General features: G+C 44.5%; 1 protein-coding gene across 1 annotated transcript in view; it reads right to left on the reverse strand.

Annotated features, from left to right (window-relative positions):
- LOC126324336 (glutamate receptor ionotropic, kainate 2-like) overlaps positions 1–18171 on the reverse strand; it is a 219385-nt gene extending 201214 nt beyond the window's left edge. The window contains exons 1-2 of the mRNA XM_049994950.1: positions 18096–18171; positions 3246–3406 (exon numbers count right to left, since the gene is read on the reverse strand). Of these exons, the coding sequence (XP_049850907.1) occupies positions 3246–3318 (73 nt within the window). The 5' untranslated portion in view covers positions 3319–3406; positions 18096–18171. The remainder of the gene's footprint in view (positions 1–3245; positions 3407–18095) is intronic.
- Between the last annotated feature and the right edge of the window lie 267 nt (positions 18172–18438).

Below are 18438 nucleotides of genomic sequence, written 5' to 3' on the forward strand. Positions count from 1 at the left end.
ATATCTCTAATCTCCTATTCCGCAGAAATTCGCTGGAAGACTCCAGCAGAAATGCTGAACAGTGCTGCCTCTAGGCCCGTGTATAATTGTGAAAGTGTTGCCGGTGCAAGATTTTGTGCACCAACTGACACCCCGACTATTTCCCACAAATGTTCGATGAGATTCGTATTGGACGATCGGAGTGGCAAAATCATTCGCTCGAATTGTTCAGAATGTCTTCAAACCAATCGCAAACGTCTGTGGCCCAGTGACATGACGTCTTATCATCCATAGAAATTCCATAGTACCTTGGGAACATGAAGTCCATCAATGTCTGCAAATGATCAGTGATCGGTTCATTGGACCAGAGGACCCAGTCCATCCCATGTAAACACAGACCACGCCATTGTAAAGCCACCACCACCTCACACAGAGCCTTGTTAACGTGTCCATGGCTTCGTGAGGTCTGCCTCACGCTCTATCCCTACCATCAGCTCTTACCAAATGATATGAGGACATATCTGACCGCCGGCCGGTGTGGCCTAGCGGTTCTAGGCGCTTCAGTCTGGAACCGTGCGACCGCTACGGTCGCAGGTTCGAATCCTGCATCGGGCATCGATGTGTGTGATGTCCTTAGGTTAGTTAGGTTTAAGTAGTTCTAAGTTCTCGGGGACTGATGACCTCAGATGTTGAGTCCCATACTGCTCAGAGCCATTTGAACCATTTGAACTTATCTGACCAGGTCACGGTTTTCCTGTCATCTTGAGTACATTCGATATATTCACGAGCCCGGGAGAGGCGGTGCAGGCGATGTCGTGCTGTTAGCAATGGCACTCATGTCGGTCGCCTGTTCTCATAGCCCATTAACACCAGATTTCACCACACTGTTCTAACGGATAAGTTCGTCGTAGGTCTCACATTGATTTCTACTGTTATGTCAGAAGTGTTGGTTGTCTGTTAATATTGACAACTCTACGCAAACACCGCTGCTCCCGATCATTAAGTGAAAGCCGTAGGCCACTGTGTTGTCCGTGGTGATAGGTAATGCCTGAAATTTGGTGTTCTCCACACACTCTTGACAATGCGTATCTCGGAATATTGAATTCACTAACGATTTCCGAAATGGAACATCCCAAGCGCCTAGCTGCAAACTGGCATTCCTCGTTTTAAGTCTAAAGATTCCCGTCGTTCCGCCATAATCACGCTGGAACCTTTCACAAGTGAATCACTTGAGTAAAAATAACAGCTCTGCCAGTTCACTGTTCTTTTATACCTTGCACGCGAACCTAGCGCTATCTTTGTATGTACATTCTGAGCTACTACGGACGAGAAATACACATTTGCGACCTTCGCTGGGTCGAGAAAACCATTTGCGATGTGCTACGGTTTCTCTCTATGCGCGAGATCAGGAGAAACACACTGGTTGCAATGGGTGGTCACAATAATTTTAGTCCAAAGTCTAGTAAAACTAGATGGCTCGAGAGCCCACGTGCTTCTGCACAAAAAAAAACAAAAAAGAACAAACAAAAAAACAATTATCACCCAACCAGCTACTTAGCATGCATCCCCTTGGGGTTCTGTAAAATTTGGTTGGGCTTATTTACTAAATTGGCTACGTTAGGTGTGAGGGATGCCAGCCACATCCGCTGCACTATCCCCAGTAATTTTTAATTAATTTCAAGATTATAAAAACAAATGTTAGCAAGGAGGAATAATGTTTGGTGAACAAACACAGCTTTAACTAATTGGAGTTTATTTTAACTTGTTCAGGACAGATTTGACTGAAATACTGTTAAGTGTTCTTGATTTGACCTTAGATATTTACCGAGTTGGTTCAACAGCGCCACTCAAATATTAATTACAATCATTCAGCTGTTAGTCACTTAATGTTTCTTTTAAAATAGCTGAAACTCAAAGATGAACAAAGTTTCGAGCGGAGAATACTTCTTGAAAAATAATAATAAACCAAACACAACCCGAAGTTCAACCTCAAGCTGAAATCACTATGTCCCACAGCGGTTGCTCAGACTTAATGCTCGACATGACTTCGTGGTACGAAAATATTCTAAGTTCAACTTGCGCACGAAATTTTCACAAGTCTCACAAACGCACCACAGAGAATTATTCAAAGTCCAGCAGCACTCAACTGCTGAAAATCATAAGTTCCACTCGACTTTGCGGTCCGAAAATATTCTAAGTCCAGTTCGTGCACGGACTTTTACCAGTGACACGTGCTTCCCCTCTCAACTCAACTGAATGGCTGCCCCCTACCACAGCAAATGGCCGCCCTTAAAAGCCCTCTGAAGTCAAATCAAGTTTGTTTGCACATAAAATTTACTTTTACGCTTAATATAGATACAATTAAATGTATGTAACACTTCTATTCAGACGGAAATGTCCCGCTGAATTCAGATTGATCATCAGAATCTCTGTACGGGACCTTATTCTCATATTATTAAAATTTATGTGTTCTTCATAGAGAACTTTTCATTATTTAAAGTACTTTCAATGCTTAAATAACTGATATTATTATTGTATTACCCATTTCCTTCTGTCTACTTTTTCCTAACGCCGCTATCTTTATAGTTCATATTGCTTGTTATCAAAATTCTGCATTTTTTATCACGAAAACAGCATTCTGGCTACTCATTTGAATTTTTAAAACGTGTAAAAAAAGTTACATAGATATCTTACTACTCCTCATTCAGACCTTTCATTTGGCACTTCGTTCGTAAAATTTTGTTAGAGCGTCTCCAAGGTGTCCAATTCACAATCTTACTTAGTTATTAAAATATTCGATTTATTATAATTCAAAAACTACCAACGGAAATGCAGGCGCGTTTATGTGAGTACAACCGGCTAATTTTCCGCTTTAAAATGAGTCTACAAGCTCCTTTGAGCCCCATAGGGATCAGTTTTTATTTATTTCTGCATCATACATTTACTTTAGCTCGTGCTAAAAGCGGCCCGGAGAAAAGCCGCCATGATGCAGCGTGCCGGCCATTGAGTTTCCCCGTCACGTGGCTGGACGCCAAACTGACCGTACTCTTTTTATTTACAGTACCGCCATCTGTTGGTCAGTGCTGAAAATAGCACGATTCTGCTGCTGTCAAGACATGCCTGACTCCTGACTGCCACTTTGCCGCGATTTTTACTACAGAAACTGCGGTCTTCACATCCGCCTCAAAGTCTGTCACCTCACAACATATCTCTTCCCCATGACTTTTGTGACCTCCGTGTAACTGGTGTTTGTGGGCGCCACTGACCTATGCGTAGACCACCTCCAGCCGCTCCTGCTAGCACCACGAGCACCATCAGCAGGGACTCGGTCCGCCACATGGTGCTTCCTTCCTTCTTCGCTCTTCCTTCTTCTGCAGCCGTGCTGGACCGCGGTCCTTCACCTTCACCCCGATGTAAGCCCCTGAAACTGTGCAATTCGTGTGCTCAACAGTCTCCAAAAGCTGTGACATTCGTCCATATAAAATCGAAATGAATCTACTGATAACACACTACTATTTACGTGTTATGAAAAACTGGCGAAAAATAATAAACATACGGCGAAAATATAAATCAATTTATACGAAATTTTTGTTCTTTCCACACGAAATCAACATATGCAAACGGCTAGCACTGAAATCTACACTGTGTAACCCAGTTAAAGGATTACTTCCTCGAAACGCCATAGTTGTCTTCCACACCTTAGTAAAAATAAAGTTTAACAAAATGTCAGTTTGGTTTGCAGAAAGGTTTTTCAACGGAAAATGCTATATATGCTTTCACTAATGAACGATTAAATGCTCTGAGTAACCGGAAGTCTCCCGTTGGGATTTTTTGTGACCTCTCAAAGGCTTAGGATTGTGTAAATCATGGAATACTTCTAGATAAGCTCAAGTACTGTGGTATGAATAGGACACCGCTCAAATGGTTTAAATCATACCTAACTGGAAGAGTGCAGAAAGTTGAAATGAGCAGTTAACAAAATATGCAAAAAACTGGTGATTTCTCAAACTGGGGAACAATCAAGAATGGGGTGCCGCAAAGTACGGTCTTGGATCCTCTGCTGTTTTTAATATATTTTAATGACTTGCCATTCTATATTCACGAAGATGCAAAGCTGGTACTTTTTGCTGATGATAGAAGTATAGCTATCACACCCAACAGACAAGAATTAACCGATGAAATTGTAAACTATGTTTTTCAGAAAATCTTTAAGTGGTTCTCTGCAAATGGGCTCTCATTAAACTTTGACAAAACACAGTATATACAGTTCCACACAGTAAATGGAATGACACCATTAATAAATATAGACTTCGATCAGAAATCGGTAGCTAAGGTAGAATATTCAAAATTTCTAGGTGTATGCATTGATCAGGGGTTGACCTGAAAGAAACACACTGAAGATCTGCTGACACGTTGGAGTTCAGCTACTTATGGTATTAGAGTCATTGGAAATTTTGGCGATATACATCTCAGTAAATTAGGTTACCACGCCTATTTTCATTCTTTGCTTTCGTATGGCATCGTATTCTGCGTTAACTCATTACTGAGTAAAAGAGTGTTCATTGCAGAGTACCGTGTAATCAGAATAATTGCTGGAGCTCATCCAAGACCATCCTGCAGACACTTATTTAAAGAGCTGGAGGTCTTCACTGTGGCCTCACAATATATATATTCACTTATGAAATTTGTTATTAACAATCCGAACGAATTAAAAAGTAATAGCAGTGTACATGGCTACAAAACTAGGAGAAAGGATGATCTTCACTACTCAAGGTTAAATCTAACTTTGGCTCAGAAGGGGGTAAGTTAGGCTGCCACAAAAGTCTTTGCTCACTTACCTAATAGCATCAAAAGTCTGGCAGATAGCCGTTTACCATTTAAAAGGAAATTAAATGAATTTCTGAATTGCAACTCCTTCTACTCATTAGATGAATTTTTGGATATAGTAAGTGGGTAATTTCCCCACCCACCACCAAAAAAATTTATAATATTATGTGTGATGTAATATTTTGTGTAATGTAACATTTTGTATACACACCTTTTATTAACCTGACACGATCCACATCATTACGAAGTGTCGTATTCATGATCTGTGGAACAGGTACTAATCTAATCTAATCACGACGAAGACGTTTGACAATTAGCTCAAACATACCAGTAACCAACCTCTGTAATGGTACAAATGCATGACGCCCTGCAGAGGCTGAAGAAAACATAAGCACCCTCTGCTGCTTCGGATCGCACTCGGACTTCGTCGAATGGCTTTGAACGGCCCCTTGTGGTTCCACCATGTACACTAGATCAAAATCTGCGTTTACAGAGCGCTCCAAAGGGGTGACACAGTGTCCTTCGAGAAGGGTTGAGTCGGCTGCAGGATGTCAACAGTCTCAGATGTTGTCACGAACGTCGTCCTGCTGCTCACCACACTGGAAACTTCCGTTTTCGACCACGAAATGTCTGTGAATCAACGCTCGGAGGAAATGGGTGATTTTATTGACGTCCTTTATGCCACCCCTACGGCCTTTTGACGTCGAGTCTCAGCGGCGATGTGCCTGAAATATTTATCTCAGCCACTCGTAAGAAAACCGCTTGACTGCAGTTCTGACCTCCATCGGAGGAGCGTCAAAACGAGGGGTCGAATGTGGGTAAGAAGTGGTGTTACGACCTCCCTATCTTATGACACGTCTACGGTGACGCTTGGTAGAATTGTAGCGAAATTTTTAGCTAATGCGACATCATTTACCCGCATTTTACCTTACATGAACTTCCGAACTCTGGCATTTTTCTCTCATGTGTCGACACCATCCTGTTTGAAGTGGCTGTCGAATCCGAGGATGACGTTGCAGCGCGCCTCGCCTTTCCACAATATTAAAGATAGGCATTAGGAACGTTTGAACCGAATGTCAAACATCTGCGTCACAATGGGAGACGATCACGGCGTTTCAAGAAAGCTGTTTTCCGCAGTATACAGGGTGGTCCATAGATCGTGACCGCACAAATATCTCACGAAATAAGCGTCAAAAGAAAAAAAAAACTACAAAGAACGAAACTTGTCTAGCTTGAAGGGGGAAACCAGATGGTGCTATGGTTGGCCCGGTAGATGGCGCTGCCACAGGTTAAACGGATATTAAATGCGGGTTTTTTTTTTTTTTTAATAGGAATCCCCTCCCCTTTATGTTACATATTCATGTAGTACGTAAATACATATGAACATTTTAGTTGGAACACTTTCTTCGCTTTGTGACAGATGGCTCTGGAGTAGTCACAAACATGTGGCTCACAATTTTAGACGAACAGTTGGTAACAGGTAGGTTTTTTAAATGAAAATACAGAACGTAGGTACGTTTGAACATTTTAACATTTTGTTTCGGTTGTCTCAATGTGATACATGTGCCTTTGTGAACTTATCATTTCTGAGAATGCACGCTGTTCCAGCGTGATTACCTGTAAATACCACATTAATGCAATGAATGCTCAAAATGACGTCCGTCAACCTCAATGCATTTGGCAATACGTGTAACGACATTCCTCTCAACAGCGAGTAGTTCGGCTTGCGTAATGTTCACACATGCATTGACAATGCGCTGACGCATGTTGTCAGAGGTTGTCAGTGGATCACGATAGCAAATATCCTTCAACTTTCCCCACAGAAAGAAATCCGGGAACGTCATACCCGGTGAACGTGCGGGCCATGGTATGGTGCTTCGACGACCAATCCACCTGTCAAGAAATATGCTCTTCAATTCTCTAGTGCCCAGTGGCAGAACTGTGCACGACGTTCAAATTCGTTGCCATGCAATTCCTGGTGCATAGAAATATGGTACGGTTGGAATCGATGTTAATGTAGCATTCTCAACACAGACGCTTTTGAGATTCCCGATTCCCGCACAATTTGTCTGCTACTGATGTGCGGATTAGCCGCGACAGCAGCTAAAACATCTACTTGGGCATCATCATTTGTTGGAGGTCGTGGTTGACGTTTCACATGTGGCTGAACACTTCCTGTTTCCTTAAATAACGTAACTATCCGGCGAACGGTGCGGACTCTTGGATGATGTCGTCCAGGCTACCAAGCAACATACACAGCACACGCCCGTTGGGCATTTTGATCAAAATAGCCGTACATCAACACGATATCGACCTTTTCCGCAACTGGTAAACGGTCCGTTTTAACACGAGTACTGTATCACGAAGCAAATACCGTCCGCACTGGTGGAATGTTACGTGATACCACGTACTTATACGTTTATGACTATTACAGCACCATCTACCACAAAGCGAAAAAAGTTGTCCAACTAAAACATTTATATTTCTTTACGTACTACACGAATATGTAATAAAAAAATGAAATGAGGGTTCCTATTTAAAAAAAAAAAACAGTTGATATCCGTTTGACTTATGGTAGCGCCATATAGCGGCCCAACCATACCGCCATGTGGTTTCCCCCATCAAGCTATACGACTTTCGTTCTTTGTACACTCCTGGAAATTGAAATAAGAACACCGTGAATTCATTGTCCCAGGAAGGGGAAACTTTATTGACACATTCCTGGGGTCAGATACGTCACATGATCACACTGACAGAACCACAGGCACATAGACACAGGCAACAGAGCATGCACAATGTCGGCACTAGTACAGTGTATATCCACCTTTCGCAGCAATGCAGGCTGCTATTATCCCATGGAGACGATCGTAGAGATGCTGGATGTAGTCCTGTGGAACGGCTTGCCATGCCATTTCCACCTGGCGCCTCAGTTGGACCAGCGTTCGTGCTGGACGTGCAGACCGCGTGAGACGACGCTTCATCCAGTCCCAAACATGCTCAATGGGGGACAGATCCGGAGATCTTGCTGGCCAGGGTAGTTGACTTACAGCTTCTAGACCACGTTGGGTGGCACGGGATACATGCGGACGTGCATTGTCCTGTTGGAACAGCAAGTTCCCTTGCCGGTCTAGGAATGGTAGAACGATGGTTTCGATGACGGTTTGGATGTACCGTGCACTATTCAGTGTCCCCTCGACGATCACCAGAGGTGTACGACCAGTGTAGGAGATCGCTCCCCACACCATGATGCCGGGTGTTGGCCCTGTGTGCCTCGGTCGTATGCAGTCCTGATTGTGGCGCTCACGTGCACGGCGCCAAACACGCATACGACCATCATTGGCACCAAGGCAGAAGCGACTCTCATCGCTGAAGACGACACGTCTCCATTCGTCCCTCCATTCACGCCTGTAGCGACACCACTGGAGGCGGGCTGCACGATGTTGGGGCGTGAGCGGAAGACGGCCTAACGGTGTGCAGGACCGTAGCCCAGCTTCATGGAGACGGTTGCGAATCGTCCTTGCCGATACCCCAGGACCAACAGTGTCCCTAATATGCTGGGAAGTGGCGGTGCGGTCCCCTACGGCACTGCGTAGGATCCTACGGTCTTGGCGTGCATCCGTGCGTCGTTGCGGTCCGGTCCCAGGTCGACGGATACGTGCACCTTCCGCCGACCACTGGCGACAACATCGATGTACTGTGGAGACCTCACGCCCCACGTGTTGAGCAATTCGGTGGTACGTCCACCCGGCCTCCCACATGCCCACTATACGCCCTCGCTCAAAGTCGGTCAACTGCACATACGGTTCACGTCCACGCTGTCGCGACATGCTACCAGTGTTAAAGACTGCGATGGAGCTCCGTATGCCACGGCAAACTGGCTGACACTGACGGCGGCGGTGCACAAATGCTGCGCAGCTAGCGCCATTCGACGGCCAACTCCACGGTTCCTGGTGTGTCCGCTGTGCCGTGCGTGTGATCATTGCTTGTACAGCCCTCTCGCAGTGTCCGGAGCAAGTATGGTGGGTCTGACACACCGGTGTCAATGTGTTCTTTTTTCCATTTCCAGGAGTGTAGTTTTTTCGTTTGATGCCTATTTCTTGAGATATTTGGCCCTGTCACTATCAATGGACCACACTGTATATGCCGAAAGATCACAAACTGAGTGTGTGTATTACCGCCTACATATTCTAAGGGTGAAGTAAAGGAGGGGGCAATGCAAAAAGTCTTCTGGACGAGGGGAGGTGGCTTAGGCATTAACATCAAACAGAAATTCAATTCGTTCAAAAACATATTTAAAAATAACCTATAACAATTTATAAGTAGCTGTAATGAAAATAATAACGAAAGCATTAATCTAAAAATTTTAAAATAAATATTTGTAATTAAATTTTAAGAAAAACTGTCTTTTTTCAAAAGGTGTTCACGTTTAAGGTTGCTGCCTCCCCCACAAACCAACGACCTTGCCGAGATGGAGTGCCTTGGCGTGCCTCTACGGTACAGATGCGGCCAGAACGGAAGGGTATCTATGAGGGACCAGCGTCATCCATAAAAATTCCACTGTCGTTCGGTAACATGAAATTCATGGATGGCTACAAATGGTCTCCAAATGGCAGCTGGGCCAGAGGACCCAGGCCACTCCATTTAAACACAGCCCGTACCATAATGGAGCCACCACCTGCTCGCACATTGGCTCGTTGACAACTTGGGTCCTTGGCTTCATGGGGTCTGCACCACACTCGAACCAACTGAAATCGGAACTCATTTTACCAGGCCACGGTCTTCCAGTCATCTAGGATCCAACCGATATGGTCACGAGTACGGGAGCGGCGCTGCGGGCGATGTGGTGCTGTTAGGAAAGGCGTCGATCGCCTCTTGTTACAGCCCATTAACACCAAATTTCGCCCCATTGTCCTAACGGATACGTTCGTCGTACGTCCCACATTTATCTTTGCGTTTATTTCAAGCAGTGTTGCTTGTCTATTATCACTGACAATTGTGCGCAAACGCAACTGCTCTCGGTCCTTAACCGAAGGCCGTCAGCCACAGGGTTGTCCGTAGTGAGAGGTAACGCCTGAAATTTGGTATTTTCGGCACACTATTGACACTGCGGATTTTCGGAATACTGGATTCCCTAAGGATTTCCTAAATGGAATGTCCCATGCATCTATCTCCAACTACCATTCCGAGTTCAAAATATGTTAATTTCTGTTGTGCGGCGATAGTGACGTCGGAAACGTTCTGCCATGCCTCACCTGAGTACAAATGACAGCTCTGCCAGTGCACTGCCTGATTACACCTCGCGTACACAATACCACCGCCATCTGTATATGTACATACATATCGGTATCCCGTGACTTGTATCTCCTCAGTGTATTTTAACCAACTGAACAAATAATGTTACTTTGGAAGCGGGACTGATGTTTACACGAAACCGTTAGAACACATTTTCGTGCAAACATCAGACCAGCTTCCAAAGTGACATCGCATCTTACTAAGTTTTCTATTGTTCCACAGGATGACCACAGCATTTACGAAAAGACTGTGTAACATCAGTATGACCTTATCGTAAAGTTGTTTTTGTAATGCCATTGAATCTGAAGGTGAGGTACTCCCTCGAAACATGTCGCTAAATAAATAAGTAATACAATAGTTGAACAAGTTTGTGACTGGTAGCGGTAATTTAAAAAAAAACCTTTACCTTCAGCTGCTTTCAAAATGTCTTCACTCAACTTCTTCTCCAAAATAATTTCACGGTTCTGTGTCGTTGCAGTAGCTTCCCTTGTAGCTTTACACCATGTAGTCTTGTAGTTCTTATGATCTGGCATATTTGCGACGAAATCTAAATTTTTTATATTTCAAATATCGAAAATCCTCTATAAAGTTTCGGAAGAAAGACACAGTCTTTTCTTCGTGGATTCTTTTCCTGTAATTATGTATTTTTTTCTCAATGTGCACATCTGCTTCGTTAGGTGGACGATAATGTTGTTGTTCAGCGATAATTCTGCCACTTGCAATTTTTAAATGGCCTCGGCACCGACTCCGTTCCAAATTCACGGGAAAACCAGTTCATTTACTGAGCATCCGGTAGCGGTGACTATCCTTGAGAAGACACGGCTTCCCTTTTGTTTCTGTAATTAATATTTCAGTTTCCCGCAGTGTCTAGAACACAAAGTAGCCTAGGCCTACCAAATTATACGGAAACAAACGCTGTCGGCGAGGGCACTGCCCGGCTGACAGGGCAATAAAGACGTACGCTGCTGCTGAATGACTGGCGTCAGTCATCAGTGGGAGAGGCTCTGGTCGGAAAACCCACTGTGAAAAACCTGTTGTTCGAATTCCCACGTACCTGCGTCGTCTACAAAAGGATTGGAAACAGCATCCTCGGAAAGGCTACGTAGCCCGTAAAACTCCGCCCCGGAGGCTGAGATTCAGATAACCTTCAGCGGACTAGGAACGATAGAAACACTGGGGTGGGTAGGATAGTCCAATTAGTGAACGGACACAGCCTGAACGGAGTCATACATAAACCCTAATACCAAGAAGTCTTTGAACCGAAATCGATTACAGAATCGACGTTGTTCATAAGATTCGCCATTAGATGTCCACATGAGCTATAACTACGTACGTGATCTTGAGCGTACTAAATGTACCTGTGTCGAAGGATGCTGAACTTCTTTGGTCCACCTCTCTTTTTTCTATTAGTCCTTTATGTCTTCCCGAGAGTACGCAACTCTTCTGTATGGCGTAATGATAATTGCATCCTCTTGGGTAAAATATTCTGTTGTATAGTAATGATTCGTGGTACGTTTGTGGTTACTGTTATCTACTCCCTGCCCAGACTGTCAAACAAAGTAAGTTCTCCCTATACTGTCAAAGCTGCACAAAGTTTCAACCCATAGTCCATGATCTCGATATCCAATTTACTATGTAGCTATTTCCAGTTTTTTCCCCTCGTACAAGTAACCCATCTATTGCGTTTCTTATCAGTTGCTCAGAGTCAACAGCATAGTGAGGTGCGAGACATGATTGGTTACTTACACTGTTGTGCTAATCAAGTAAGCCACTGGACCTTAATAGGCGACATTACGATAAAACAATCCGGAGAAACCTGGATTTGCGACACTGGGCAACAGTCGAGCGCACATAACAGCTAATTCAGTGAGACCAAGAGAGAACTAAGATTTTCTAAATTGAGCATTTGCGTGCTAACTAGAAAGTGTAGTTATCACACCCAACAGACAAGAATTAACTGGCGAAATTGTAAACGATGTTTTTCAGAAAATGATTAACTGGTTCTCTGAAAATGGGCTCTCATTAAACTCTGACAAAACACAGTACATACACTTCCACTCAGTAAATGGAATGACACCATTAATAAATATATACTTCGATCAGAAATCGGTAGCTAACGTAGAATATTCAAAATTTCTAGGTGTATGCATTGATGAAGGGTTGAACTGGAAAGAAACACACTGAAGATCTGCTGAAACGTTTGAGTTCAGCTACTTATGCTATTAGAGTCATTGCAAATTTTGGCGATATATATCTCAGTAAATTAGCTTACCACGCCTATTTTCATTCTCTGCTTTCGCATGGCATCGTATTCTGCGTTAACTCATCACTGAGTAAAAGAGTGTTCATTGCACAAAAGCGTGTAGTCAGAATAATTGCTGCAGCTCATGCAAGATCATCCTGCAGACACTTATTTAAAGAGGTAGGGATCTTCACTGTAGCCTCAGAATATATATATTGACTTATGAAGTTTGTTATTAACAATCCGAACGAATTCAAAAGTAATAGCAGTGTACATGGCTACAGCACTAGGAGAAAGGATGATCTTCACTACTCAAGGATAAATCTAACTTTGGCTCAGAAGGGGGTAAGTCTTTGCTCACTTACCTAATAGCATCAAAAGTCTGGCAGATAGCCATTTACAATTGAAAAGGAAATTAAATGAATTTCTGAATTGCAACTCCTTCTACTCATTAGATGAATTTTTGGATATAGTAAGTGGGTAATTTCCCCAAATCCCACAGAAAAATTTAAGTATCATGTAATATTTTGTGTAATGTAATACCTTGTGTAGATACCTTTCACTAACCTGACAAGTTCCACATCATCACGAAGTGTGGTACTCATGATCTATGAAACAAGCACTAATCTAATCTACATGTTGCAGATTTAACCGGGCCTAGAAACCTGTGCTTAGGGCAGAATGAGCCAGGAAAAGCTTACAGGACAAGCAAACCTACTAGCCCGCCTCTAACAGGACGACGTCAGAGGCGTAGCTATGAGGGTATAAATAACTGAGCTTTGGGGCTCAAAGCTTCGTCAGTCGTGTCACGATTCTGTCTGCACCATGAATCGGAGGGAATGCTGGACTTTTGCGTTTCAGAGAAAATGCGACCCACTCTTGGTGCTGAAGATCGACTGACAACCGTGCACGCTGACTCATCGAATTGTGGCAAGGTGTGCCTACCAATGGCGTAGTGGCGCGGGACTCTGAAATCTTCACCGATGCAGGGAGCAGGTAGGCGGCCAACGTCGGCCCTCTGAGAGAATTCGGCCGACGGACTCAGATGGGTCCACGCGACCTAGTAGCCACCTAGACGTCACCGGCTATCATCCCTCCGACCCCTGGTGAGGTCGGGAGCGCGAGTGGGGCGGGTGTTGGCAACGGATGTCTATCGTCGGCTACTGCATCAAAGCACCCACGTTCTTCACCACTGGCGACACGCTCGGCATAGCCTGCTGATGGGCTGCTCGGTAATGCGGTGGCTGCCGTCCACGACTCAGGACTGCGGACGTAATTTCCTGATAGGGGTTTCAGCATACTCCGCGATCAGCTGTACTTGCAAATCCACATTGCTGTTGGACGCTAATTGAATAAACGCCTGTCAGTAATACCGCTGTTTGACTGCACACCTTGGCTTTTATCAGTCCTCTCCCATAGCATTTTTTTCGCCCATCCTCATCCAAAGAGGGCTGGAATAGGCTACAGTGCTTAGACGCTAGTAGTTTGCTGCGTGATTAATGTTCAGAACTTTATTAACTATGATGGTACTGAGCCAATCCAAGCTTTTCTTAGAAAATGGGACAATATACTGCAATTAATACATTTTGAAACTGATGTAAGAGGGAGAATATGACATGAATCTTTTCAGCGTTTACACTGAGTCTTTCTTAGAGACAAAGACTGCCTGCACAGTACAAGTAAGCACCGTGTAACGGAGTGGAAATTCCGCAGTGACGTCACAAGTGGGTTTCACATTTACACTACTGGCGATTAAAATTGCTACACCAAGAAGAAATGCAGATGATGAACGGGTATTCATTGGACAAATACATTATACTAGAACTGACATTTGATTACATTTTCACGCAAAATGGGTGCATAGATCCTGAGACATCAGTACCCAGAATAATCACCTCTGGCCGTAATAACGGCCTTGATGCGCCTGGGTAGTGATTCAGACAGAGCTTGGATGCGCATACATGTACAGCTGCTCATGCAGCTTCAACACGAAACCACAGTTCATCAAAAGTAGTGACTGGCGTATTGTGACGAGCCAGTTGCTCGGCCACCATTGACCACAGGTTTTCAATTGGTGAGAGATCTGGAGAATGTGCTGACCAGGGCAGCAGTCGAACATTTTCTGTATCCAGAAAGGCCCGTATGGGTCGTAACACATCAGAAATGTAACGTCCTCTGTTCAAAGTGCCGTCAATGCGAACAAGAGGTGACCGAGACGTGTAACCAACGGCACTCCCTTATCATCACGCCGAGTGATACGCCAGTATGGCGATGACGAATACACGCTTCCAACTTCACTGCGAAGTCGCCAAACACTGATGCGACCATCATGATGCTGTAAACAGAACCTGGATTCATCCGAAAATAATGACGTTTTGCCATTCGCGCACCCGGGTTCGTCGTTGACTACATCATCGCAGGCGCTCCTGTCTGTGATGCAGCGTCAAGGGTAACGACAGCCATGGTCTCCGACCTGATAGTCCATGCTGCTGCAAACGTCGTCGAACTGTTCGTGCAGATGGTTGTTGTCTTGCGAACGTCCCCATCTGTTAAATCAGAGATCGAGACGTGGCTGCACGATCCGTTACAGCCATACGGTTAAGATGCCTGTCATCTCGAGTGCTAGTGATACGGGGCCGTTGGAATCCAACACGGCGTTCCGTATTACCCTCCTGAACCCAACGATTCCATGTTCTGCTAACAGTCATTGGATCTCGACAAAACGCGAGCAGCAATGTCGCCATACGATAAACCGCAATCGTGAGAGGCTACAATCCGACCTTTATCGACGTAGGAAACGTGATGGTATGCATTTCTCCTCCTTACACGAAGCATCACAACAACGTTTCGCCAGCCAACGGCCGTCAACTGCTGTTTGTATATGAGAAATCGGTTGGAAACTTTCCTCATGTCAGAACGTTGTAGGTGTCGCCACCGGCGCCAACCTTGTGTGGCTCTGAGCACTATGGGATTTAACATCTGAGCTCATCAGTCCCCTAGAACGTAGAACTAATTAAACCTGACTAACCTAAGGACATCAAACACATCCATGCCTGAGGCAGGATTCGAACCTGCGACCGCAGCGGTCGCGCGGTTCCAGATTGAAGCGCCTAGAACCGCTCGGCCACACCCAATCTTGTGTGAATGCTCTGAATAGCTAATCAGGTGCATATCACAGTATCTTCTTGCTGATGGTTAAATTTCGCGTCTGTAGCACGTCATCTTCGTGGTGTAGCAATTTTAATGGCCAGTAGTGTAGTATGTCGCATGCAGCTGGTTTGCAAAAAATGTCAAGCTCTGACAAACATTACATACAGAGGTCAGAGATACGCTTCCGCTAGTGTCGTAATCCGCATTTGCATCCACTGATATTAAATGTAGTTAATCTTTTTAACCTCTCCTGTTCTTCGGAGCTCTTTTCATTGAAACACCCCTAGCCTAAAGTTTTGTCTTCGCAAGACAGAGCTTGTAATGTACATTCTACGGATTAAAAACATAGAGACCGATCATGATCACATTTGAATACAATATAACCTATCATATTCTTGATACGTTCCACAACTTGCGACTTTCTGGGGTTATGAAGATTACTGTGAAATGTTCTTCGGGACAATTGGCCAGTCGAATGGAGCTACAAAATGCTGTCAGTTACTGCATACTGTTTAATGTCAGATTTACTTCAATTCAACAGCATGAAATCATGTTAACATAATATAGTTCTCAATGTGATAGACGTTGAATTTTGTATTTGTATATATATATGTAAGAGGGTCGTTAGTATATTTTGTGCTGCACATTGTTTGTGACATTTGTGATACATAAACAGATGTTAGACAATGAAGCGAAGTTTACAGTGGATATAGTGCCCTAGAAGAGCCTTGAGGCACCTGTGTGGCAGCTTATCCTAATTACATACGTGACTTGTTACACTGTAGACGAAACAGGAGTCAATCAGAAGTAAGGCAGCACCAATACACCGGAATCATGGTTTGTATGTAAGTATGGGGACAAACAGGAAGAAGGGCATGTCGGCATCTTTAGCCATTGCAGATGACAACAAAGCTTCTACCCTCTTCACTACAGTGGGCGTCGAACTCACCATAGTGACACATCATCTCAAATGGATAACAATAGTGACTTAAAACTTAGCATTATCATCCTCATGTTACACAAATGGACGAAATTCTTAGTACTGTTACTGTCTTCCAGGCCCAAAAAAAGTTTTTATAGATAATATTTGAAGATTTACAAGAAAATGTGCATGAAAGCGCAGGCTTTTATTCGCAAAGTAGTTATTAAAGCGGATATCCATGGCCGTATCTGTGCAGACCTCCAGTTATCTGAAAATATCCCTCTTTTTCGGGGTATTCCAAATACTCCATTCTAATCGGAAAGCTACATACTTGCTTGATTGTCTTACTCCAGGAAGAAGCTACAAGCATTAAGTGAAGCAAAACAATTCACTTCCCCTCTCGCCCCACTTCCCCCCTGGGCGCGCGGGGTAGCCACGCGGCCTAGTGCGCCATGCCACGGTTCGCGCGGCTCCTCCCCGTCAGAGGTTCGAGTCCTCCCTCGGGCAAAGGTGTGTGTTTTGTCCTTAGTGTAAGTTAGTTTAAGTTAGATTAAGTCGTGTGTAAGTATAGGGACCGATGATCTCATCAGTTTGGTCCCATGAAATGAAATGTCGTATGACGAGGGCCTCCCGTCGGGTAGACCGCTCGCCTGGTGCAAGTCTTTCGATCTGACGCCACTTCGGCGACTTGCGCGTCGATGTGGATGAAATGATGATGATTAGGACAACACAACACCCAGTCCCTGAGCAGAGAAAATCTCCGACCCAGCCGGGAATCGACGCCGGGCCCTTAGGATTGACAGTCTGTCGCGCTGACCGCTCAGCTACCGGGGGCGGACTTTTGATCCCTTAGGAACATACCACAAATTTCTAATCCCCCCCCCCTTCCAATTTAATTTTCCCAAATTGTACATCGTTACTCAACGAAAACCCCTTGTATTGATATCTTTGTAGCGTTTGTGAAATGTTAGGCATATGCACGTTTTATGGAAAGTTGGCGGGTAAGGACTAAAGCAGGGCGAACAATGAACGTTGTGAACGTCCATTGGCCACTTCCCCCACATCAGATGCGCTGCCTCGATAATCTGGCTTATTCCACGCGACTCCTCGATTTCTTTTCGTCAGTAACAATGAGAAACGGCACGTGTAAGTGTCAGGTTAAACAGTGAGAATTGTGCTCTTGTGTCACATTTACCACCGAAGTCACACTTTCAGAACTGAGTGTCAATGCAAGCTTCCAGAAATGTTACATGAAAGTTTCAAAGATCTTGGACCTAAATCGTTCCATTCACAAAACATTAAGGCAATACTCCCTCTTTCTCAGAACTGGCCTTATGTAAAATGTTGGACAAATGTACACCCCTTGAAAACTTAATGTGTGAGGTGCAATAATGGACCAAACATTGAACCTTGTGGAACTCCATTCAAAATTTCTCTAGTGTCATCTATCTTCTCGCAAATTATCTGATTTATTTCAACTAACTGTCCACCGTTTTTAGTCTCTAACTGAAAGACACGGTCGCTTCCTGGAACACACAACTGAAAAACAGTCTTTTCTAAATAAATATTCTCACTTGCACAGTGAATCGTCACACAGAATGGCACCGTTCGATTGATGGACAGGATATTCCATTAGTGTAGAGGGGTTTACAAGAGAGAGACAACAAGCGGCAGTTGCAGTACCTGGTAGGAGACGCGACTGCCAGATACCGCAGCAAGCAGCAGGCACCAAGCTGTAAACACCAGGCAGCGCACGTGAGCCGCGTCAGCGATGGCACTGGGACACACACCGACTGCCCGCCTCCTTACGCACGCCGTTCCAAATGCGCTATTATTAGCACGCGCCACACGCCCTCTGGCCGTATCACAAAAAAAAGGGGAACGCCAAACTGGGGTAGGCAAAGAGAAAAGGCGCAGTCAGCTGGGCCTGCAGAGAAAAACAGTCCAGCTATACCCACCTGTATGACGCACACGTGGTGTGATACCGGATGAACACTTACTATTACTGTCTGCCACAAAGTCTGGG

Source organism: Schistocerca gregaria, chromosome 2 (genome assembly GCF_023897955.1).
Source record: "Schistocerca gregaria isolate iqSchGreg1 chromosome 2, iqSchGreg1.2, whole genome shotgun sequence".
Lineage (NCBI taxonomy): Eukaryota > Metazoa > Arthropoda > Insecta > Orthoptera > Acrididae > Schistocerca > Schistocerca gregaria.